Genomic DNA, 25,736 nt, shown 5'->3' with positions numbered 1-25,736 from the left:
CAGCACATTTTTCGATTCCCCCCGCGCGAACAGATCTGCATTTATCGATAACGTTGACGCGGAGCGCAATAAAGCAGCGGTAATTGCCGACGTTAAGTTATGACTGCGTCTGCTCATTAGCACCCGGCGATGCGGCTACTTTAATTAGCAAGCCCCGAAGGAACCCCGTGGCGCGCACGTTCCGTATAAAAAGTCCGTCTTAATGGACGACCGCGATAGCGTTTAGCAGATGCATTTTCATACGGCCGCCGGCAATGACGTACTTACATCCGGATGAGAGTCGGATCGCGGCGCAAACGCCGACCGGGGGTAAGGATGCGTTGTACGGTAAAAGCGCATACGCTTAAGCACGGCGCACGGCGGGAAAAGAGAGAAGGCGATTTTTATCGAATCTCGAGGCACACATTATGGTAGACGGGTTCTGTCTGTTCGCGGATAATTAGGGGAAAAGCCAAGTGGCCAGAGACTGGCTCGCCGACTGTAGCAGCGTAAAGTGGAGAATAATTGCCGTGATAAATTTATTAAAAGCCGGTTAAATACGCCATTCGTTTCGTTTACTATATTACTGGGCTATCATCGCACATCTAAGGTATGACGTACGTCTTGGTCTTTAACGAGAATCTAGCTCATTAACGAATCTAGGTTCATTCGAATGCCAGCTTTCTCTCTTTCTCTCTGAAAATGTCCCAAGCCTCCTGGATTATTAGATGGTTATGAGTCGAATTGGCATCTTTTTTGAACAGAGCTTTATTTATTGCTAACAGAATAATAATATTTTATATATCACGTATTTTACTTTGCTGTATTTCAACGGTGGTTTTAAATGGTAGTGACGTTTAACAATGCGGCGGACACCCAACGATAAGCGTAAGCATGGTAGCTTGAAAACTCCGTGAAAAGCGCCTGCCTCATAAGGTGAAAATAACATTAATCATTAAGAATCTAAGGATATAATAAATGCTTTTCTCTGCGCCGCTTATCTATGACAACTACGAGATTTATCTAGAGACGGCTACCGGGGGAACACGTTACATCGTAAAACAAGTAGCTGTTTCCGCATATTCATAAGGAATATATGAGACAACAGATACCGTATCAAGGAAGCAAGCCCTTATATTTTTATCGAGTCATGTTTTATCTCATAAATTTGAGCAGCCTTAGGATGGAGAGTACGCCGATCTCACATTATACTTGATAAATTTTATTCCTTAATTGTTAAAGTGAATCAATCTCAATTAAGCAACGCATGCGCGAGTTTAAATTACTTCCCCTAAAACTAAGCCGATATTTATTCCTATTTTATCGTGTTGAAAGCGTTAAGAATCTCTTTTATTATTTATTTTTACGAAAAATATATATAAAATAAAGCGTGGCAAAAAGGGTTAGTATAATAATAATAATACAGATTCCTATGCGCGAATATCTAAACGTGTGAGATGAAGTCTTTTTTTCCACTTATACCTATAGCGTCAGTAATATTATCTATTATACTTGTGTAACAATGCTGTCATCAGCGATTCAGTTAACTCAGATTACTAACGATTACTAATTACAAGAAATTGTGTAGCGTCCGCTTGCGGAAAATTTAAGAGGCGCGAATGTAGATAAAAGGGGCTTCCGCGTATTATAAAAACAAACTAGAAAACGAGCTTATAGTGGTGCATTAGCAATAATACGTGTCTGCCGACATGGCGCGACCGACTCACTTACTCTGAGAAAAAGGCAACTCGATGGCGATAAGGATACCGTAACATGCAGACGGCGAAAAAAATGTTGCACACCAGTAGAGCTGTCCGTTCATGTTTATTTATGGTCAGCCGTGGTACAAGCTGCTGCCGCGGTATATAAGCAGCTACCGCGATAATTTCATCGAAATCTCTCAACTACAGCGCACCTTATCGATGATCGAACAGCGATCTCTCATCCAGCGCGGAGCGCGTTATGTAGGAACGCGGTGCGCCACCGCGGAAAATTAGAGGGAAATGCGGCAGATAGACGATCTCGATTATGCCCGCGCTAAATATAGAATCAGGCTGTGAGCGCGCAGCGATATTTAATTAACGTCCATGCGGCATTCTTCTCGCGCGAAGCGAAAGAATTTGCCTGCTATCGCGAAGAAACGCCCACGGGATCCCCGCGTTTCCTCGCTAATGACGGCGAATCTGATAAAATCTGTTCACCGCGAGATGCGATCGCGACCGGACGGTGCGAGAAGAGTCGATAACGCCTCATCAGGCGAGCATTTAAGCTCTGAGCAAAGGTTCATTCGCCGCGGTTGGCAGGTGTCACCCCGCGGCGACTCAACGAGGATAGAGATATTATCGAACGCGCGTATGTGACTTCCTTAATTAAAACGGCCGATCGTCGGCCGGTGAATTACGTATACGCGAACGATCTTATGGAAATGAGGGATTTCTCATCGCAGCCTTCTCATATCGAACGGAGACATTTGGTCGATTAAATGGTCTCTGTTCGCCTTTTGCATTTTTCGTAGCACGTCCCGTGAAATTGTGGGAAAATATTCACCTTTCTCTTGACGGCGGATAGGAGGCACTTTTGCGTCGACGCGACCGAAAATCCTAAGTGGTCGGAACGACCTCCGTCTCGCTCACGCGATCTTTCGGTTAGTATCAGCACCCTCAGTGTTCGCGAAAATTGGCGGAATATCTCCCACAAGCACGCAAAGTGCTGAAGGCCCGATTCCTTGGTTAAACCGCATGAAAAATACAGCGTCCGTCGGCATATCGCGATATTGCGCAACAGAGAAGTCCCGACAAAGTTGGAAGTTAATTGTAAAACAATTATTATTAGCTAAATATACTATTAGGCCATTACGACACTTGCATTATTTTAATGTATAATTTTATGAACGCCATGTGCGGTAACAGTGTGACAAGATCATTATGGAATAATATACAATCTGTACGTGTTATAGAGATTAATTTATACCGCGTTTAATATATATGATTCGCCTTGTAGATACTCGTGTGATTATCCCTTGTCGTTATTATCGGAAGTCTCTCGTACTTCCGTTAAATCTGCTCTCTATAACGATTTCTCATTCGCAAAACGTTTAAGTAAACGTTTTCACGGGAGGTAGCGGCGCGTCATCGCATTCAATGCAAACCATCTAACGAACCATCGATTCGCTTCGCTCCCACGATATTCATCCTAAACGGATTTGGCTTCATTAACCACCCGTAGGCCCACCCCTATTGCAACCCCGGCAATTTTCTCCGACACACAAGCACGTTCTCTCGCGTCGTAACTATGGCAACAATAGTAAAGGCAGTTGGAATTAGCGCAGTCGCATACGAAAGGACGAGGTGAAAGATATGATTAAATCCAACCAATATTCCGTAATGACGAGGCTTTATCTCGCAATCGCTCGATCAAAAAGAAAATGAGCAACGAGAAATATAGTGACAAAGACATCTTCAAGTGTAATCAGATGCCGACTTGAAATTTCTAAATTATTTTCGTGCACTCGTGCTCTTGTCGAAATTGATGATAGGATTAGTGCGTTGAACACTCCTTCATGTTGGAGTGGTTGAAAGCGTATAGCGAATCACGTCTCGCAATGAGTCTCAGCCAATCGAGTGCCTCGGGAGGAAGAAACTCCCTTCACGGTTTAAATTACAAAAGGGAAGGGTGCGTTTCACCCTTCTAAAGGGTCGTACACGCACATGCGCGAGATGTATGCAAAGTAGGAGGGTTTCTCTCTGCTGAATAAGATAGCTTCAAAATGTAAAGGGTTCTATTATAAATGTTGCGTAAAGCATAAATAAAGTAACTAAACAGCAAAGAAGCACGTAAAGACTTTATTTGTGACGCAAAAGCAAATCGATCGTCACCACTCTTGAGGAAAGGTTTAGAATAAGTATGAAGAAGTGAATCATAAAAAATTGCTAAGAGCTTCTTGTAAGAAATTTTTCCAGTTAATTATCTTGATTTCTTGATAAAGATAAAAGTAAAAAGATAACTTATTGGCGCAATACGTTCAAATCTAATCACCCTCGCCCGAGCAGATGCATCCGCCAATCGAGAGTCAGTGAGATCCTGATAGCTTTTTAAATAAGGGCTGAAGAAGGGCGATGGTTACAACCCTTCGACAAAGGGTTGCAAACGCACATGCGCGCATGCAAAACGACTAGGGATAGAGCGAGGCAGCCAATGACGAGGCTTTAAAGTTAATTCCCAGTCCGTCCCTCGTGACCATCGCGACCACTCTGGAATGAGACCAACCCTGAAGACTCGCCCTTATCGGGAGGGAGCAGGCAGTGAGACTTAAAAAATGATCCATCGCTACCACCAATCACGCGGCGGGTGGTAGCGAGTCCCTCTCTGATTGAGACGAGCTTCCAGCGCGCCTGGAAAACGATCTACCCAGCGCGGATCCGCGGGGAGAAAAGTGTTAGCCATAAAACACGACCATATATCAGCCCGAGAAATATTATCGCGCGCGCAGTCGATACTGCGTGGCCCGTGCGTTTGCGAAAAAAACCCCCGTCTGCAATTACTCGACCCGCTCATCGGAACAGCGCGTAGAGACTCATACGCGTCTTGAGATGCGTCTGAGATGAAGCGTTAACTCTTTAAACGGTAATTGACAAATATTGAGTTGTCGCAAGTTCCATTAGTGACTAATGAATCTATCGCCCGTTTCTTTCATCTGTTCGAAAAATTGGCGAGTTTGTTAAAAATTGTCATTTTACGATAAGTAAAAATTGAGCCCTAATCAAGACTTGATTATAAATTATTTGGTAACAAAAAAGCCTGCTCGTACGCCATGAATGCGAGAGCGCTTGCAGGTACAGACAACAGAGATCGGCTGAATAAGCGCGAAAATAAACAATGCGGTTCCCTTGTACACATTCTGCCAAAACAGCCGATAAGCCGATATCTCGCGGCTGCTCCACTCCGAAGGGTCTCAGCAAGAAGATCGAAACATTCTTCCGTCCAAGAAGCTCAAGCTCTATTCTAAAGTAAGATTCAAGCCTCTCGTGAGATCCTCTTAACATCCCCAGAATATCAACGGCGCTTAATCAACGGTAATCTTACAAAGTTAATCCATTTTACCAGCTATGCAATGAATGCAAAAATTATTGAAATATTGTAAACAGCACGAGGCACGTGCTATTCTCCTGAACAACATGCTGCATCTTAATAGCGAACAAACGGGAAAAGCCTCGCACAGGCCTATTAGACCAATGTGACGCAACATTTGATTATAGTACATACTTGACGTGAATTCCGAGAGAGTAAGCAACGTTTGCACGAACGAGTTATAAAGCGTATCGACGGAGGAGCTTCTGCCGCCATTATCGGACGCGTGCATCCGTCAAAAATAAAAATGTCGTTATCGTCGTCCACGACGACGTTGAGGCCCGCGACGCCAAACGGAAGGCAAAGCCAGCAGCAAAATAAGGGCGACTGCGGAGCCGACCAGCCCCCTTCCCTCCCGCTTTCCCACTCACCCCCTCACCGCCCCGCCCTCCCACGCTCGCTCGCTCGCTCGCGCTGCGGGGTAGTTGGCGTCCATTCCTTCTTTCTTTTAATCTTACTTTTCCCGCAAACGGGCAGCCAGGCGTTAATTCAACGGCATTGATTGCCACACGGCAATCCCCCACCGGTTCTGTGCGAGCGACCGACTGAGCGAGGGGGTGAGTCCCCGCGCTCTGCCTTTCTCCCTCTTCTCCCGCGGCGCGCCTGGTAAGGAACGACGCTTTTCCACCCTTCTCCGCGTCTTCTTCGATCCCGCGCGCACAGCGCTCGTTTCCTCGGTTACATTCTCTTACTCGGCTGCCCGACTACCCCCGCCTAGGAGCACGACACGATGGAAATGCTTATTTCCACGCTTCGATCGTGACCCTCGGTAACGCCGCTGCCCTCTTGACGTTCGTCGATGTCTGCAGGCTGTGTCTTCACAAGTTGAATCTTATTCCATTTTCAATTGTTACTTTTGCTCTCTCTCTCTCTCTCTCTCTCTCTCTCTCTCTCTCTCTCTCTCTCCCTCTCTCTCTCTCTCTCTCTTTCTTTCGATTTCGTCATGTCTGGTATTCAAATTCTGATGTATTTGCCATGTGCAACCGTGAAAATAATATAACCATGTCGTCGGATGAGTTTCGCTGTATTTCGAGAGACAAATGAGCGAAGCGCGGGAATATCGGGTGGTTTTAATATCGCGTAACAAGGAGGTGAGCAGCGACGTTATGACGATGAGCTCGGCGGGCTCGTCCGATGCAAACGATCGAGATAAATGGTCCAAAGGGTGTGGACTCGAGATAGACGGGAGAGTTCCCTGGGGTTGCCGGCAGGGACATCGGGGGAGACACAAAGAAAGAAAGAGAGAGAAAGAACAGCGGGAGAGGAAGGTAGGGGTCGAGTGCCCGGGGTCAATCTATAATAAAGCTGGCGTTATCTCGACCGGCTAGCGTGAACGAAGGCTAGAGCCTCGTAAAAAAAGGGAGAACGCTGCTTAAGAACGGATTACGGGAATGAAATCGGAGAACCGATGTTCGCAGCCGGAATACCCCGCGGCGTCAACTTCTCCGGGAGAGACCGGCGTCGCGATTAAAAATAAAGACAATGCCCGTTATTGTTCTAAATAAAAATAGGAGGGGGAGGAGGTAGAAATACGATCCGTCCATGGTCCATACTTGATACGCGAAGCTGCGCGTTTCCAGAATTTGTCGAAGGAAAATTCGCGCCGCAAATCGAAATGTGAGTAAATCAAGCGTAGAGACTTAGACGACGTTAATGACCGGTCCTTGTTGCGCGGAAGCGAAAATCGCAACGAATGATTCTAATATGCTGACTTTCGTCCCTTCGAACTACCATGGTTATCGTTATTCCGCGCGATTGAGTGCAGTTGTCAGCAATTGGCAATTCAGTACAATCGTAGACAAGACGCCGAAGGTAGCGGCGAGGGAGAAGATCGCGCGCTGCGCAGCAACTATGGAAAATATTATGCGAAAAACCGGCAAGTAAATAAAAGCGGAGCAAGTCAGGGTGTCGCTAAGCGCATAAAAATTATGTTTCGAACAAGAAACGCACTCGAGTCACGTAAATCTAAAAACGAGGCGGAGTAAAACAGCCTCGACAGCCACCTGAGCAATTGCGAGCCGATACATCGCAAGCAAAGCGCATGTCTAATCGTTATAACGAAACGGAAATTACATATTCACTCGTCGTAGGGCGCTTCGCAACCCTTCGTAGGGGCAGGCGGCCCTCGCTGCTAGTGCTCGCTCGCAGGCATCGCCAGATCCATTATAACGTTACGTGGAAGAATCACCTGTCGGCCTACCTGTTACTCGAGCTAACACGCGTGAAACTCATTGTAATGCATAAGGGACGCACCGACTAACCCTTTATGCTAATACCGCCGAGGTGGATGTTACGCTGGGGTGATTTTTATCGCGCGTTTTAAGGCCCATTTGCTTAATGAGCCGCGGAACATGCGCGTTTAGGGCACCATTTGGGCTTGAAAACGATCGCCGTAATATCGCAGCGCGATGTCTATTGTCCCGTTAGTGCCTCTGTTGCCGTTTTATAATGTTCTTTTCTTATTTATACGTTACATTAACGTACAATGCGTGATTATAGCGTATAATTAAATCACCGCGTACACCAAGGCGTATCCATATCGCGTTTCGATCGCGAGTTGATACGTCTAATATGCCGTTATCTAAATTTTGCAAGATGGCCTATCAAGGACGGCGCTATACCAACAAATTATCTCGCAAGTTCACGCGTGTGGATTCATCATACGCGTCCGAACTTAAAATCACGCTCTTATACCGCGTAATAAATTCAATACTCGCGAACATTACCTCGAGTCGAAGAGACGACGCGACTTCGCGAAACGCGAAATCCCGTGAAGTGCCGTGATATTCGGCCGTAATTTCGGTTATTACAGTTCTACTTCGGCACATACCGTCTTGTGCTTCTTGCGGAATCCATAATAGCCGAGCCCGCAAACAATACAAAAATTATGTTCACGGGAGTTCCGCCGGAGTTCCGCAATCTTTCTCCCGAATAGTTTCATCCCGGAGCGTGTCGAGAGCTCGCCGTTTATTCGGGACACATGACGAGCAGTTGCGCGAGTATATTGGTTTACAAATACACACGTGTGTATGTATATGTGCGCGTATCGGTGTGTTTAACCAGCTACGTGTACGAGGCCGCAAAAATATATCTCGAACTTGCGCCCGGTAACTTTCTCGATTTAGAAATGATTTGCGAGCATTGAGAAGAAGTAGCAATTTCTCCGCTCCGGAAGCAGCCCGCCCGCCCGCGCCGACGCTCGTGCTGCTCGTTTATTAGTTTTTTACTCTTTACCGGCGTTTTTGCATTTTATCGACAGCCTTACGAATAAACGCGTCGATCATTTTGGGGGTAACCGAATTTGCCAAACGTTAAAGTCGACATCGGACATTCGTCCCGGAACGGACGATAATTATGACGATTAAATAATATAAGTTACGTCACACTCGGGTAACTTTTATCCGAGAGGTGAATCTCTCTAGACTGGTGTCTTCACTTACGAGTACCGGTGCGCTGCGAGATAAAGTTTTTCAGGAAGAAAAACAAGAGATGCGGGGAGTCCGTGGACATTAAAAGCTTAAGCTCAAGCTTGTCCTATCAGACAAGCGGGCCGTGTGCGTGCAATTTTCTATCGCTTAGTGATACGACGCTTTTGCGCCTATCTCACAGGCGCAGATGTATCCGCCGGCCTTCGTCGATGGCGCGGACCCGTCATAAAGAAGAGCGCTCTCGCGTCCCACCGTAACTGAAGTTCGTGCCACGATCTCGCGCCCTCGAACGAGGAGGTTTCTTTTAATTAAACTGCCCCCACTTGCCTGCCTAGTTATCCCGCCTTTTCCGGCCAAAACGGGATTCTCGAGAGACATAACAACCGGCAGGCACGCGTTATCAGTGCTCACCAGCTCTCCCCAGCCAGTTTTCATCCCTTCTGACACAGATCCGACCCTGGCTTTGTTGTAAAACTCGCACCCGGACGGATATTAACGACGACACGTCCTATCGTCATCGCTCGATGATGCGATATCCTTGCGGAAGATAGAGAACATTTCAGAATCATACCGATTCTGCGCTTGTACGTACAATTATTCCAAAATTACAAAAAGAAACTCAACCGCGATACTTTGCGCGACCCCTTTGGCCATCTTTTAACTTTGTATTAGGAGTATATCTGTAAGACTAAATTTATACGAAAGAGGGACAATCCGTAAACACATTTAGATTATTCGTAACTCGCAATGTACGTCGCAGACGTACTCGAATGTAACGTTACGATCCATTCTTATCTGCCAAGTTAGGCATGAACGAGGCTATGATTATCTCCTCTCTGTGAGAAATTAAAAAGGATCAAACGGCGAATATAGATCAGGACGTAGTTACAAGTCCGGTGTCGCAGTGCACAATCATAATCTCGAGCAACGTCGCACCTTCGCACATTCGTTTCTACCCTTGCTTTTTTCCTTCTTTCTCCTCTCCTCAGTGAAATTACTTATAATATCTGTCAGCGGTCAGACACGGCGCCGTTACCATCGCGCTGCAGCAATCCCTTAGAGAAATGCCCTCTTTATTATCTATCAGAAGCAATCTACCGAACACTTTCTTCCTTGTTCCTTCTTCCGTTCGTTTTCCGTTTGTCCCTCCGTCTTCACCCTTCCTCTGCCCCTGCTACTTCTTCTACCCTCTCTGTCCTTTCCCGTTTTCGCCCCGGGCTTAACGTCTCAGACTAATTCTGAAGCGATTCTGAATTCAGCCGAAACTGGTTTTACGATTTGCGAACGATTTCGTCCAAGACGAAGCCTTTTGGTTGCAAAACGATTGTTCAGTCATCGATTATTCCTTCTTAGTTACTACAATTGCGAATAACTTCTTCGCGCATGTCATACTTTAGTGCCTTGAGAAATCTATAGATTAATTGGACATATTAAACGTTTAAATTGAAGCTTCCCGCTACATTTACTACGTCTAATCGGTACAAGACGAAAATGAGCTTGAACATATTTGTATTAAACATGGTAAAGGCAATTTTAACATCGCTTTCCGTCTTTATGCGGTCTTAAACTAGTTTCGCGAAGAATATGTAAAGATTGCGGCATTGATCGCGATTGGTTCCAGCCGCATCAAGGCCTCCCGCAGTATAAAGCGGGCCGATCGACAAAGATCGACAAAGAAATCGGATCACATCGGCGCGGTGTGCGGCTCGAGTTGACGGCTTTTCAGGTTCACTAGGAATGCCTCGAACGTCCCGCCGTATAAACTGGCCGGCTAATTTAGACCGACTGTCCCGTGAAATTACCGGGGCTCGCGGGTAATGAGAGGGTGAATGGGGAGGGATAGGCAACCCTTGGACAGTGGCCGGCTAATCACGGCCGCTCGTTAGCGAATTGAATGCGCCTCCAGTCGTATCGGCGGGTAGAAAGTCAAAGAGCTCTTTTCTGCCTTAAGAAGGCATAGCTGGCCATTGCCGGGCGTCTCTCAAAACTCGGCACGTCCGCAAATCGCTGTCGCGAAGCACGATAGCGTGCCTCCCACGAACATTTGAAACGGTCTCGTTTGCGACTGACATCTGTGTCGCGACGATAATTACGCGACGGTGTGTGGGTGAATAATTTAAGCGTAACTCCTTTAATTTGATATCTTTTCTTTTTTTAATGTCGAAATAATATCGAGGGTTGTGTAATATTGTGATTATTTAAACGTGCAATTGTAATTCCTTTCTTACGGAAGCAGAGGTCGTGGCAAATAAGATGAATAGAAAGATAGGCAGCAGACAGAACCGGTTTATAATGAATTACGAATCAAGAATTTTGTATTTTTACGCACGCATCTGGACAATAAAATAAAATTACAACGAAATAACTGTCTAAAAATGCGGAGAAATATATGTAAAACTAGTTACGCGCGTTTTGTTGCTTGACAATGTCGTTGTTTGTCGCTGATCGAAAATTTGCGCGAGTCCACACCGACAGTAAATACCGTTGGATTTACAGAGGGATTGTACAATGCATCGATTGTCGCTAACTTAATGGACACCCTATATTTGCTCATTAACGAACCCTCTGTCGCGAGTCCGGAGCGTTTCCACCAATACGAAGGCAATGCTGACAGACGAGAAGGATGCTGAGAAGAATAAGGAGAAGAAGGTGAATCCAGGCGGTGGATGGAGATGGGAAGGAGAAAAGGAAGAAGAAGAAAGACGGGTCCCTCGTTACAACTTCTGCGAGGAGAGGAGCAATACGTCCAGCTTTCCAGCGACACAAATTACGTTTTCGAAACTAGCGAGCGTTCGTAAAATGTCGCGAGCGATGTTTTAAATCGTTATAAAGAAAGAGTAAAATCAATGTTAATTGATTTATGCAAATTATCAGTATGTACGAGTAATGGTTTTGCCAACAAACCGATCAATCGTAAAGATTGTTTGTCATGTGTGCGCAAACAAATGAGTTTTACAATTGACACGATTAATTGTTCGAGAAACGGAGTATATGGCGAGACGTAAATTTAGTATTAGTGAATAAGAAGTGGACATACACATACACATATGTGAGAGGTACAAAGATGGTAAAACATGGTACATAAGATTCGTCAGCGACCTATAGACACGTCCTCGACACCGTAAACCGCCCTTCAAATCGACGCTCTTCTTCTTGCTGGTGCGATCACGAAGAATGGAACGCCGATGCTATTACAAAGAAGAAAAGTAAGGTCAGATTCGATTTCTTATTGACAAATTCCCCTGTCGATTTCGCCGTTCATCTCGTTCCCCCGTCTCTCTGTTTCTTTCCTTTGTCCACCGCTGCATGAATATTCATGACGAGACGCCTTATGCAGAACATTTCAAACGAGACGCAAAGAGGAAGACAAGTCTGCAGAGGGATCATCCGGATCGACACGTTCTCCACCGAGGCGATCTCGCGCTCACCTTTTTCCTCTCCCCACGAGTTTCTTCTTTCGCGATCGGTTCGCCGTATTTTTCCCTCAAACGCGACAGCGCAAATCGTCCCTGTGTTTAATTAATGAGAGGATCAATCAAGGATGAGACGCGTATTTCAATAGACAGCGAATGCGAGAGGAAGAAGGTAACGGAAAATATCGGTTAAATTCTTGAAGAATCTGAAAAAATAACAAATGCGCGAACTTCAAACATACAAAATATTGTGACAAATATAATTATTCGTAAATAGCAACTCGCCATAAAAACCATACAAAATATTACAACAAATATATTTACTTGTAAATAGCAACGCGCAGGTCCTCAAAATTTCTCATTCCTTCCTCGTACTCCTAGAGCGGTTCGCGAAAAGAACGAGCATGCTGTAAAAAGAAAAAGGAGCGAGAAACGGGAGAAGGAAAGAGAAAACCAACACGACGTTCGATCTCGTCTTGCGACAGTTTGGAATTGATACAAAAGAGTTTCCAGCCAGCTCCACCTCGCACTTTTCCCGTTTCCCGCGTGGGGTGAAACAGTAACGTTTAAAGCGCCGAGCGGTCACCACCACCACCACCACCACCTCCTCCTTCTCCCTTTCCTCCGGGAGGGTGGGCGAGGACCTCGCCAAATATTTGGTTAGTCTTTGATGGGCTTCGAGAAAGGACAAGGAAGGTACAGCGCGGCGCGGCGGGAGGAAGATTCGGCCAGAAGGAACGAAAAGGTAAGGAATGGAAAGGGAGGGAGGCCCGAAGGGACGAAAGGGAGGAGGGCGGAGGAGATGGAGGCGCGTGCTAAGGTCCACGAACGGAGCGGCGGATGAGCCGTAAGAGCCGGAGAATGCCGGGCATTTTTATTGGTTCCAGCTTTGGCTCTCCTTGAAACTCGGGAAGCCGATCAGCCGGACAGAAGGATCGTCGAATCTGATCTCATATGTGCCTATATTCCCTTTTCCCTGGACAAGGCTCGCGCAAAGGTGAAGGAAAGTTTCAGGACGTGTACTTGGCGACGTTAGTTGCGTCGAATTTCACACTCGAATAGTCTAGGACTTTGACGAGTTCGATACTCGTGGTGTCATCCATTTCCTGATGGAGTAAATATGACCGGAGCATAGAATTCAACAAACTTGATACCTGGTTCTCGATTTAACGCGAAGTTTGAACGATACCTAAAATTTTCACGTATCACATTCGTCATCGTGTTTATACGTTTTTCGATATTGCAAGTTAATGAGATTACACACTATCGCGACGTCCTGTATGATTACACACCTTCAACACGCGTAGATTTATGTATCGTGTATTTCATGATTCAGGCCCGACCGCTTTGTTCGCTGGTAATTCAGACAGTTCCATTCGCCGCGTACACATTTCCGCGATGTTCATTCACGACGGCGAAGCATCGCGGACGCAATTCTGTAAAAACACACGATTTTACCGCGGAGGTATATCACCCCCGCCTATATTCCCACCGCTCGCGATCCCCCGCCGTACAATAACAGCCCGCTCTTTCCGCTTTTATATTTTGTAAGTCAATTCGAAACATGAATCGTATAATAATTCAACGAAGCTAAGGAAAACACGACGGATATTATTCGTCCCACCTAGCCCGCCCCTCGACCAAACTCCATATTTATGGGAACGGGGGTAGTTCGCGGAAGGTTGGATCTTCGCATTTCCGTACATACGTTTTATCGCTTTTAAAACATGGTCGCGGTTATTTTCACTATAAACGTACGAAATCGAAGAGGGAAGATTACGAATGAGGGTCGGTTTACGCAGCGGACGTTTCGAGTGAAGGTAGTCTATATGATCGAAACCTTTTTCTTCAAAAGACCTCATTTCTGTAAATATACTCTCTTTAAATAGCGAGCGAGTGAAACTGAATAATTAAAGAAGAACAAAAAGAAGGGGATCCTTCTCATTAATGTCTAACTGAATTCACGTCTTGTCTTATAATTGACAATTTGCAAGATTTTGTTTGTTTCTCGGACGAAGAGAAAGGACGTAAGAAAAAAATATTTATTTAATTCGGAGGGAAGCTTTTCGACGTACAAAGTACAAAGAGGTACAATCCTGACTTTTTGCCTAAAATTATACCGGGTGGGCGTGGCATAATGTATGTAGTCCACCGTGGAGGCGAACTAGTTGCAATTCCAATGAGAAAACTGAGTGCTATGTGAGCTTCGTATCTCGACGGATTTCTGTCTTCTCGCCTCTCATACATATTGTGATTACTTCTCAAGGAAGAGGAGAAAGCGAGAGGAGAAGAAGGGCATGTACTCGCACACTTACCGTAGGACGGGATAACGAAAATGCACGGTATCTCTACAAACATGGTAACGTCGGGCGGGAGATACGTCGAGGAAGAAGATCTCGCAATCTAGGAGATATGTAATGCATTTCTTTGTGAGGCATTGTGGCACAAGACAATCCTTAAATTGTCGCGCAAGCGAAAATTACTCCTCGTGCCCTCTAATCGCCGGCAAAGCGCGAGCAACTTTTGAGAATGAATAGTTCGTGTAGTCGGCGCGAGATTAAAGTAGACTCTAAAAAGCAGCGCGGTGATCGATCGGTGACGATAACGAATCGTTTCGCGCTGCAGCAACAACGATTTTATCGGCGAAGTTTCCATTTCCGTTCGCTCGCTCGCTCGCTCGCTCGCTCGACCGTCCGTTCTCGCAGTAGTTCATCGAGCTTTCCCTATCGGGAATTTTCCACCCCTGCCTTCTCCCTCTCTTCCTGTCCGCCCTTCCATTTTCTTCCTATTTCGTATTACCCGCGTTTCTCCCTTTTCTCGATTCTCTCCTCTCCGCACGATACCTAACCGATGCTAAATAGCAGAAACATAATTCCGTGAGTGCGAGAAAATTGCTTTATCGCGCGGAATAATGGCCTGTATTCACGTGTAGCCCTCATAAGTCTCGTCCCGATACTGCACTTTTCGGAGATTGCACGTGGCCGTGCCGGACTGCCGAACCGAACCACCCACGCATCCTTTTTGCATGAATGTCGCGTACCGAACACGCTGCCATGGTGTATGGGATACTACAACCATCGGAAACGGAAGGGGACGAGGGTACATTGTAGTCGAACGTGACAGCTTCGCCACACGCGTGTACTACATCGGCGTTCTGACAAATGCGGAAAATCAATACTTCGTACGCGCGTTTCACTACGTGCCGCGCCGCCAGCGTCTATACATCAATCGTTCCTCACGTCTCATATCTGTGTACTTTGAATAGTTCAGTTGAATATATAAATCCGTGATGTCCTAAGATTTTCAAAAAGATTTTTATCGCAAAATTCATATTTGACTTATTGGATTTTTACGTAGAAAATTTTTTACGTAAATAATGCAGAATCCTTTTATGATTATATACGAGATATGAGAATATCTCGCAGAAATGTTTTAAAACAATAAATTCAGGATATCCGCGCTACCGCGAATTACTTAATTTCAGTCGAGAAATCGACAATGTAACGAGAATCGAAACAGAAGTTGGTACATATATCTCCGTCCGTCTCTAAAGTCGTTATTTAATTAAAGAAAAGATTTAATTAAAAAGAAGATTAATCTTCGGAATTTTGTGATCCCAGGCGGAAAGCTCGAAATCTTAGTTATTAATGGCACCGTTTCGAATATTTGTCAGAATGGGATGAAATTATCGTATCTTTGTTGTCAAATTAAGAGAATACCAGACGACCAAAGAAATCGAAATGGAATTGACTAATTATTAATTATGCAAGAATTTCATAATAATAATAAAATGGATGCAATTTAGTGTAAACATGTATAAATTAACTCAGGATTAAATATTATTTATTTTTGATTCAACGGGGTTGCACGATTTTTTTCAATTACCATCGACGATAGGATACAACGGCATTTACTATGCCACACATGATCCGTATGACAAATTTTATTTGATTATTGTACCGAGAGATATTATATATATATATAATACACCCACACACGCGCGCGCGCGCACTTGCAGACAATTTCTTTTACACCCGCGAGAAAAATTGTTAAGAGAAATTTTCCTGACTTTAAGTGACATTGATGTACGAGCGTAAACGAGAGAACGCCTGCAGGAATGTCCGATTCTTTTATTCCTTGCGAAAGGCACAGAAACCAACAGCCCAAGCAGATAGCGCAATCCCGCAATTAAGAAGTGCGAATTGCTAAGCCGCGCGCAATTTCGATGACAAAGTCATGCGAAAGGAGCTCGGCCGTATGACATGGTCGATGATTTCCGAATGGAAACGCACGAGAGAGAAGGAAACGAAGAGCCGTGACCAGTGTAATTAAATGTTCGTAATTTTACAAGTTCTTAGTTCGCTCGTAATGACATACGAGGCAAGGGCAATGGGATATAAATTGTGAGATTTTTTCACGGGCGTCCCGTCGAGGCGGGCGAATCTGGCAATCATTCCTCCTCTAATTGTGCACTTTAATTAGCCCAGCATCAATCGGAGGTAGCGCCGGTTTCATACGTCGGCGGAGACCGCGGCCTATAATTCGATCCGTACATCGAACTCTCCGCGGCGGGTAATTAAAAGCATTGTCAGAGCGGTATACGCGGGGCGCGGACCAAAGGGACAGAATCCGCCGAGGGAAAAAGGACGCTCTCGTTTCGCGTTCAAGTCCGATCGGTAATTACAAGTCACGAGTATAATTTTAATGAAACGCGACTTACATTGAGGAATGCGACGGTCGTAACGTGCAGCCGGCGCGGCGAGATCGCAACCGCTCGCGGTACCGCGGTCACAAACTTGCAATTATAAAACAACTGATGAGTTGTCATCAATGAGTTATTTAACGCAATAACAATCATACGTAATTTGCGGGCACGCAAATTATCGTGGTACGAATTTGACTGATTGTGTTTTTACCCGGGTTTTTACCACCCCTTTGAACAATCAAAATTTCACGTCACATTTTTAGTCGCGCGATGTCATCGACGGGAGCGGAGTCGAGAAGCGTGTTGCCAGCAGAGTGCGGTTCTAAATCTTACGACCGTGTCGCTTGCGTGTGCGACGATTTCGCAGGACGAAGGTTCGCCCTCCCCCAAACACGAGGCGAACTCACGTGAACACGCGACTTTTTATTCGCAGGGGGATGAAACGTGTCGTGCGCGAGAGGAGGAGACGGCGGCGGCGGCGGCGGCGGTGACGGCGAGTGCTTGCCGACGGCCGACTCTGAAAAGACGTAGAGCGCGGGGGCGTTGGCAAATACGTAGGACGCATTCAGATCAGTTTCCGCAGGCCGAGGGAACCCCACCGGACGGAACGGGAAAGAGACGACGGTGGAGTAGAAAAGGTTTTTCGGGGCGCGTCAGCAAGAGACATCAGAGGCCGTGCCATTTCCTCCGGCCGAATACAAATGAAATACGTGCGAATGTACCGCGTGTTTTTGCTTTGTGCCACGTAGGAATTGATGCGTGGAGTCGGTTAACTTCGTTTCGACTTCGCTCTTCGTACTTCCACGTCCTGCGCGAATAATTAACGAATTCGCCGAACTTTCAACGAGTGCTTTCGCTTGCCGTAATTTCATCCATTATAGCGCGAGGCTACGCTTCTTGTCTGTGGCTTGATGGTATTAACCGCATGTGAATATTTCATCCTCGGGACGCTATTTGATCGTAAAGTTTTATTCAGGAGATATCATGCGTTGTAATAAAAGAAGTTGAATATTCCGGCGTTATTGTTCGTACGTTTACACTTTCACATTTATACGCGGCGCAGCTTTTTTGAAACGCAAGAAGTCAAGTGTTGTAAATGTAACGATATCTTGAAAGATTTTCGGAGCGGCTGATAGGTCAGAATAAATATTGATACATGTCAAAGGGAACACGTCGCGTGTAAATGACATTCCTGGAGGATCGCGAAATGCGCGCCACGGCGTAATACGCGAGACGGAAAATAGCGGCAATACTCTTGAGTGCCTCGGATGGTGGCCTGGGGGACTTAGGGACCGCGGGATAAGGATTTGCTTTCGGATGGGGAGAGACACTCGTGCGAACGCTACATACGGGAATGCATATGCAGGGAACACAGTCGATTCTAGGTGCGTGTATATCGGGCGCCTGTCCGGGGCGCTCGACACGTAATCGAGTCTCTTCTGAAAATTGGATACCACGGCAACGGGACGAGAAGAGAAAGTTCTCTCCTACTGTATTTTACATAAACAGCCGACAGAGAGCTCTTCTGCTTTTTCGCGGCTGAAGGTCGACCTCGGCGTATGAATTGCGCGTATGAAGAGATCGACGAAGGACCTGTGTCCTCACAACGTCGCCCAAGTAATAAATCCTAAAATTATCTGCACGCGACACAGTTCAGTGAAGTAGAGAACGTTTCAGAAATTATATAACGGATGAAATTGCATCGGACATTCACGCCGTACGATAAGAGAATAATCCGCTCGTCAGCCAAGCAACTACTGTAATTTTACGAGTCTCGCGGGAGTCTGAATCGGAAATACAACTCGATCGTGGCATAACACCGGAAGAGAAATAACATTTGAGAATAAAAGTACAATGTACTTTGATTCAACACAACCTTCCGCGTGGAAAGTCTACCCTGCGACCACACTTCCGCGTGTCTCCTCAAGCTGCCCGCAAAGCAATGCAGTGTATTTACTCGGAGAGAGGAATTGCTCCAAGATTCTGTCGGTGGCGATCATGATCGCTTATCGAACTTGGAATATCGTCAGGCCGAGGGTGCCGAGGTCGCCTTGACACACTGCTGGTCTTCGAGGGTCTTATAGTCCGCCCCCTTCCTAGATCAATAATACCATTCCCGCGGCGACGCATGCGCCCAGCAGCATCCCCCGTTACAACCCCCATACGCGAGCTGGTTTCCACCCCCGTTGAGCCGCGCTCAGGACGTCGTGTACCCCTCCATGCAACATTCATAGCGCCATCAATATTATACGCGCGAAATAATAACCTGTGCATTTATTATGAGAAGAACAAGAGGCAGTCTTCTCGCGCAAGCGTCACTCCGTAAGACGACACAAAAAAAAGGAAAACTGGAGACGGCTTACGATGAAATATTTGCGTGCGAACTGTTATGCAGATCGATCGACTGACAACGAAGGGTCCTGACAGAAGACGGATCGGCGCGAAATGTCTATTGTCCAGTTGGTGAGCAAATTGTCTAATCAACGCTTAAATCGAGAACATATCGCGACATCCGAGAATAGTAATTTTCTTTCTACTATCAACTCCCACACACTTGCGTTCTGATAGCTCTGATTCTAAGGACATTTTATTGTGAATTTATCATTGTCTACATGAAAGACTACGCACACAGAAGTCAAGTGAGCAATAAAAATGCACAGAAGACTGGAAACTTTATGATATTCATTCATAAGCTCCACTTGTAAGCTGATCGCCGGATAAACTGAATACCAAAGTATCTGGAGCTGCAGGAAAATCGACTGACATCGTAAATCGAATATAAAAACGTGCATATTAATAGTTGCATATTCTCGCATTCATAATACGTGTTTGTCTGCCAAGCAGTACGCGACGATAAGCTCACAACCTTGATATGCAAATCGGTTGCCACACCAGGAAAATACCTGTTGCGAAACGATATCTAACGATGCTTATTTCGTAAACAGCGAATCGAAAGATCTTGACTTGGAATTCCGGTTTTCTGACGATCCGTAGTACCGACAGTTGGCGTTCAGTAGTCACGGACTCGGCTGAAAAAGGTCGCGCTCGGTCAGCTCGGCCGTTTGAAACTGCCATAAAAGACGCGTTAGTCCGAGTATTAGAACGACTTCGAATCAAAGTGCGGAAAGTACAAACGCGTTGCTCGTCTCAGAAACTGCTTTACAACTTTGTCCGTTATCGCGGTGATAATATCATGTCACTTATCAACCGTCAGTCATAGCGCTTCGGTGTGTGATTCCGCGTACACGCGCGTATATGTATGTATGTATGCGCATGGAGCGTGTGTATTCATGCCTTAAAATTTAATTTCTCAAAAAAAAATCCAAGAGTGTGCAATAAGATAACGCGTGGTTGCGTCAATCACAACGCTGCGTGCACACTCAAGGAGGAAATTACCGTGGAAATTGACGCCGATTAGAAATCCTCGAGATGATGATAAGCGAGATCGCATGCCCGTGATAAAATCATAAGAAGTCGCGATAACGGAAGTAACGACCGCTTGGAAATCAACTGTGTTTCCGGGTATTGGCTTTATCGTTTGATTTCGACGCCTTTCAGTTGAAACTGTCAATGTCGGAGCTGATTAGGGTTATACATTTAGACTAAATATAACCAATTTTCTGCGATTCACGTGACCTCGTGGTGCGTGCGTGACTAAAATCGTTCTTGTTAACATCGGAAACGTGTCACGACTTCCGCCGTCATGTCTAGGAGAGTGCCGAAACCTCTGATAACCAAAGAAACTAGAGATTACTTAACGAGGTAACGTTCGCGCAAAATATGCACGCATGTCGACTTGAAAATATCGCATATGACGCATGAAACAGCGATTATGTTAAATCAGAAATCTCTATTTGTCGTTAAATAAGAAATATAATGCGAAAGAAAAATATATAGCATTATCTGATATTTACGAACTTTTACTTGGATCTTAATAATAATTCCATCGACGAATTTATACATAAAAAGTCCATTTCTTTTTTCCCTCAGTGAAAAATCTGTCACGCACATTACGCTTTCTCATTTACCAATATTTGATACGCAACTCTCAATCTATAATTCTTGCTTCCGTTGGCATACACACATTTATTATTTATAGTATATTACTTTGTCAATCATAGTCGTGAATGAGAGTAGATTTGTCTTTCTCTCAGTCGACTGCTCTCGGTACTTTAGCGCTCGTACCTCCATCGCAAGAGCATAATTTATGGAAAATGGATTACTTTTTAAGCACGCACTTCTGGGGCCCGGTATTCAACTGGATGATACCTATAGCGGCCATATCCGACACGCGAAAGCATCCGAGAATCATTAGCGGCAAAATGACTTTAGGTGAGTTCGACATAGCTCCACTGCCGGACCTTTCGAAGAATTCATTCTCCGTCTCATAATAATCACGTATCGCGACAGAGCGAGAGGGTGCGCGGCGAGCAGTGCAGCTGAGTGGCAAGGGGGTGAGGCGGGGGCTTGGGGAGGGACCCATAAAATAATTGCTGCTCGGGCGCAGCAAATAGCCGTTTATTTCTTAATGAGCGGCACGCCGCGAATGTCTGGGATGCATACCGGTCTAAAACGCGTATACAAGTAAAATGTTACAGTAAAATGTTACGAGCCACGTTCAAGCGTTCGAACGTAATGTTCGCTGCCGAAAGCTTCTTCTGAATCTTCGCGAAGCGGTGAGCAGCGAATCATGACTTTCTGCGAGAAGAAACCTCTTGAAACTTATCTAGACGCTAATGAAATATAAATGAATGAATATAATGGACGACGAGTCTCTCTTTGAAGCGCATTGCTGCATCGCACGCACATACATCAAAGCTCGCTCTCTTCGCTCTTTGTTTACATACTTTTACCTTTTAGTTGAATTCGCATTGCAAGAGAGATGAAATTTGCAATACAGATCCGCGCGTATCGACCGCGCAGCTTTTGCGTGCGATTTAATTTTTCTTCCGAACAATTTTCAGCCTTGACCCTCTATTCCATGGTATTCATGCGATTCGCTTGGAAAGTACAACCACGAAATCTGTTACTGCTGGCGTGCCACGTGACTAACGCCGGGGCCCAACTCACGCAAGGTTACAGGTACCTTGACTACCACTACGGCGGCAGGCAGCAATTCGACCAGAAGAAATGATATGGGATAAGCCATGCCTGTAGCCATGCGAAAAATACATTGCGTGTGCACATGTTTGCAAATACAAAATCCACGCTCTCTCTCTCTCTCTTTGTGCGCATTTGTTCGTTAACCTTCTTTCGCTCTGAAACTTTGTCTCAAGATAGTTGCAATAAAATAGTAAAACGACTTAATACAGACGAAGAAGTACTCCAACAAGACTATTTTGCATCGTGGCATGGTGAAAAATGAAATTTAAACTAAAGATAGACGCAAAATGTTAATATCGAAGCAATGAAGCAATAAAAAAGATATTCCTTTTCTCAGAACATTCCTTACTCTTTGTTCACTTTATCACGCATAATATACATAAAAATATATTCTACACTATCTTCTTGTGCTTCTTATCAAGTAGCAACGCTCTGATACTCGCGGTAAACTTCATCATTGCTCAACAGCTTTATTGCAATAATCCGAGATGCAAACAATAGCGGCGCGGCACTGGATTTATCTACGGCAATTATTAAAAAGCGTGCGCGTAGGCGTGTAATGTATTGTAATAATTGCTAATACATTGGAAAGCCGACTCCTCGGGGTATGGCGTAATGTACCCTGGCGCAATGTTAACACTGTTGCGTATATCCGAGCGATTCCGCTTATTAAGTTATTCCGTTACTGTTCTACTGGTGGTAATTGTGGCTAACGCGATATTTACGATTCAGCGATTGCATACTAGAACAAGACCAACTCGTACTCTCCAAGACGTACGCAGCATATTATTTTTTGCAAGATTGTGTATCTCTCCTGGGTTGTAAGAAGAGGAACGATAAGGGATCACAGGGTTTTTCAGATACGAGACATTTGATATTTATAGCATTTCTTGCGTGTAAACGATATCACGCCCCGCGTTCATTTCCGTCCTTCTCATCAACGAGACTGTTGACTTTATTTTACAAGACTAATTCGACTCGATTTTAATGAAATCGACCGAATCGTCATCCTTGCGATTTCGCTGCTTTCGGTATTATATATCTCGAAATTATTTGCCAATGGACACTTCTTTCTCCTCATCTTGCGATCGTGTACATTTCTCCCGATGATGCAGCGTTAAATGTTAGGCACACAGTCGCGACTTAACAAATCTCATAAATTTCTTCAAAAAAAAAAAAAAAAAGACGTATAAAATGATCAGTTCGCTCAGTCGTAATTCCGACCTCCTCGTCCATCCTCTTCTGCGAGGCAATCGTTATTTTCCCGATCGTATCCAAAGGGCATGAGTTTATTCGACTCGGCCCCAATTCGGCAGTACGGACGAATATATAAGGAGAGCAATAATTTTCCGGGGTGGCCTCTCGCGCGCGCGCGCGATAGTACCGAGGGTGCGGGCGCGGCATGGCGGGCACTCGATCGTGCTAGGGGTCATTTTATGGGATCTGGCACGGATCAGACGCACGAATCTATCCCCGGTATTCTGGTTTTTCCGAATACTAAGCTGCGCAGTCCTCCGTGCCCCCGCGAAGCTCTCCCTCTTTGTCCCTCTCTCCCACTCACTTTCCGTATCTTCAGTCCTGTGTCCAAGGATATAAAGTTCAGCCCCGCTGAATAAATAACTAGCTGAATAAATATATATGGCCTTATTAGCCCTGCTTGGCGTCGATCATGCGACACGCCCCGTCGGCGCTCCTTTGCTGATCGCCGATGAAAATGTTTCGCTTGACGTCATACATCGATTTCTGCTCCTGCGCGGAGCAAATTATATTTCTGAAAAATTGATTATTAGTAGCAGTCTCGCCCTCTCTCTTTCTCCTTCTAAACTCACACGTGAAACTCGGAAACGCGTGTCTCGACTGTTTCGAGCGTCTTTTCTGCGAAGATGTTGCATTTCGCACACAGTTAAAACATGGTCGCGCACGCGCGGAGTGCCTCGGTCTGCCTATCGTGCGCCGTTTACGTTAATCGATAGGAAAGAATCGCTCGCACGCTCGCACACTCGCCGCTCGATAAGACGCACGCATCCCGCGCGTTTTCCATTCACGTCCTTCGGTCCTGTGAGTTTTGTCGTGCCTGCGCGGAGACAATCGGCGAATCGGGCGGCATGGTGGCACGGAGACGACGAAGCGACGGGCCGAGTCCTGCGGGACTGATTTCACAAACAAATGCCGCCGATTGAATCCTGGCATGTCGCAAGATGGATCGCTCTCTTTGAATCACAGATTACCCGCCGCCTACCTTCCACTTCGTCTCGCGTATATATATCGCTCCTTCTCGCGTACCGCCGCGTCTATCGTCCACTCCTCCGCTTCGTCCTTCCTGCTGGTCTCGCCACTTCGTCCTTCGCGGAGGCGCCTCCACCTCCGTGGACGGTTCCCTTCCAGCGGGCAGCTCGACAATTTGCCACATGCCTACGCAGATGCGACCCTCTCTCGTTCTCGTTCTTCCCCCCCCCCTCTCTCTCTCTCTCTCTTTCGTTCCCTTGTTACTTGACGTTCCGAATCTTGCGTCAACCGACGACCGGATCGAAATCGGTAAGATGCCAAAGAAGTCGACCGATCGACAAAGGACACGCGGTATCGATCGCGCGAGGAGTCAAAGTCCGTACGATTAGAAGGGTTCATTTCTGGAGAGATGAAAAATTAACGTACCGCTTATTCGCTACGACTGACGGTTAAATAAAGTCGATGCATCTGTACTATTGAATGTATTTCTATACCTCTATATTCTAATTATAACGTATCGATGATGTGCGAAACAATTCGCGACATTAACTTCGTTAATTATCTACGGATACGCCCGCCCAGATGCAATGAGAGACTGAATGAGTAAATAACCGGAATCGAATAACGTTATAAGTAACGACGGAGTAGAGACATTGGGAGAGCAAACAGAGCGTCACTAATTCGATCGAGTTTCCGCCGATCGAAATCGCGCGAGAAACGGCGCCTCGGAAACGCCGAGCACAATCGGAGAGCGTTTCCGTCGACGAGATCGAAATAATTCGATGAAGAGGAAAAGAGCGCCGCCGCGAGCGAAATGAACTGTAAAGCGGAATGCTCGGATTGTAAAGCCGCCACCGCGCGCGGAGCTGCATGAACTGTGATGGATGAAAAAAACGAAAGAACAGAATAGAAAGGAAGAGAGAGAGAGAGAGGGAGGGAGGGAGGGAGAGAGACTGAGAGAAAGCCGAGGGGAACGACCCTCGCGCCCAAGACTTTTCGACGCTGGACGATCTTTAAATTAAGTGCGTCAGCTTATGACGCCCGTGTAAAGTCTTCGCAGGGTGGATTTTCGATGCGCGCGCGAGCCGAGCGAAAAGACTTCTGAAATGCGTGGCGAATGTGCGCCGGCGGGGACCCCGAGGGTGAGATGAATCAAGCACACCCTCACCATGCAGGACATATATTAGGCTGACACTGGACTCGCCATTCGGAATGCTGACGATTTCTTATGTCGAGAGAGCGGGGAGGAATAAGAGTGTTTCTGGAAAATCGAGGGAATATTTCGCGCGTACTCGAACGGAGAGGGTCGCGACGCCAGTCATAATCGTTAAGTCCACCTACAATGTTTCTGATTATGGCGCATAACAACGCGCTTTCTAAAGGAACATGTTTCATGTCAAGAGAGGAGAAGCTCTCTTCTTCTCCTGATCCCTTAAGTAAACATTATTTTGCGGATGTGCGTGCAGATCCGAAATTAACAAATCATTTTGCGATCAATTTTTGGTGACGCCTCAGGTAGAATTTGCGTAAAGGCAGACTCGAATATTTTTTCTACCGCATTGTCCCAACAAAACTTCGCCGCGGGAGGTTGCCTCAACGAAAATATCACCATCAGTTTTTGATCGAGATCTTCATACTACGATTCCTCGAGAATTACTGAATCGTCCGAGTAGATTGTTATCGCACAGTCAGCCGTTGCTTCGGCAACGAGAAATAGACGCTTTCAGGTCTGTTGGACATGGCTACAAAAACGAC

The 25,736-nt window shown here is 45.8% G+C and overlaps 2 protein-coding genes across 3 annotated transcripts in view; one reads left to right on the top strand and one right to left on the bottom strand.

Annotated features, from left to right (window-relative positions):
- Positions 1-25,736, bottom strand: part of LOC105185233 (zinc finger protein 235) — a 65,348-nt gene that overhangs the window by 32,658 nt on the left and 6,954 nt on the right. The gene's annotated exons all lie outside the window — the stretch shown is intronic.
- LOC105185227 (mitochondrial pyruvate carrier 1) lies at positions 18,672-22,084 on the top strand. Of its 2 annotated transcripts, none has more exons than XM_011144552.3 (3): positions 18,672-19,115; positions 20,884-20,984; positions 21,617-22,084. In XM_011144552.3, exons 1-3 carry the CDS (start codon positions 19,042-19,044, stop codon positions 21,784-21,786), a joined length of 345 nt encoding a protein of 114 aa, XP_011142854.1. In that variant the 5' UTR covers positions 18,672-19,041; the 3' UTR covers positions 21,787-22,084. The 2 variants fall into 2 exon arrangements, with proteins under 2 accessions (XP_011142854.1, XP_011142855.1); XM_011144553.3 differs by lacking the exon at positions 18,672-19,115 and adding an exon at positions 19,655-20,414 and having other exon boundaries at positions 21,617-21,786.

Source organism: Harpegnathos saltator, unplaced genomic scaffold (assembly GCF_003227715.2).
Source record: "Harpegnathos saltator strain DR-91 unplaced genomic scaffold, Hsal_v8.6 scaffold391, whole genome shotgun sequence".
NCBI lineage: Eukaryota > Metazoa > Arthropoda > Insecta > Hymenoptera > Formicidae > Harpegnathos > Harpegnathos saltator.
This window is presented reverse-complemented; position numbering and strand designations above follow the sequence as displayed.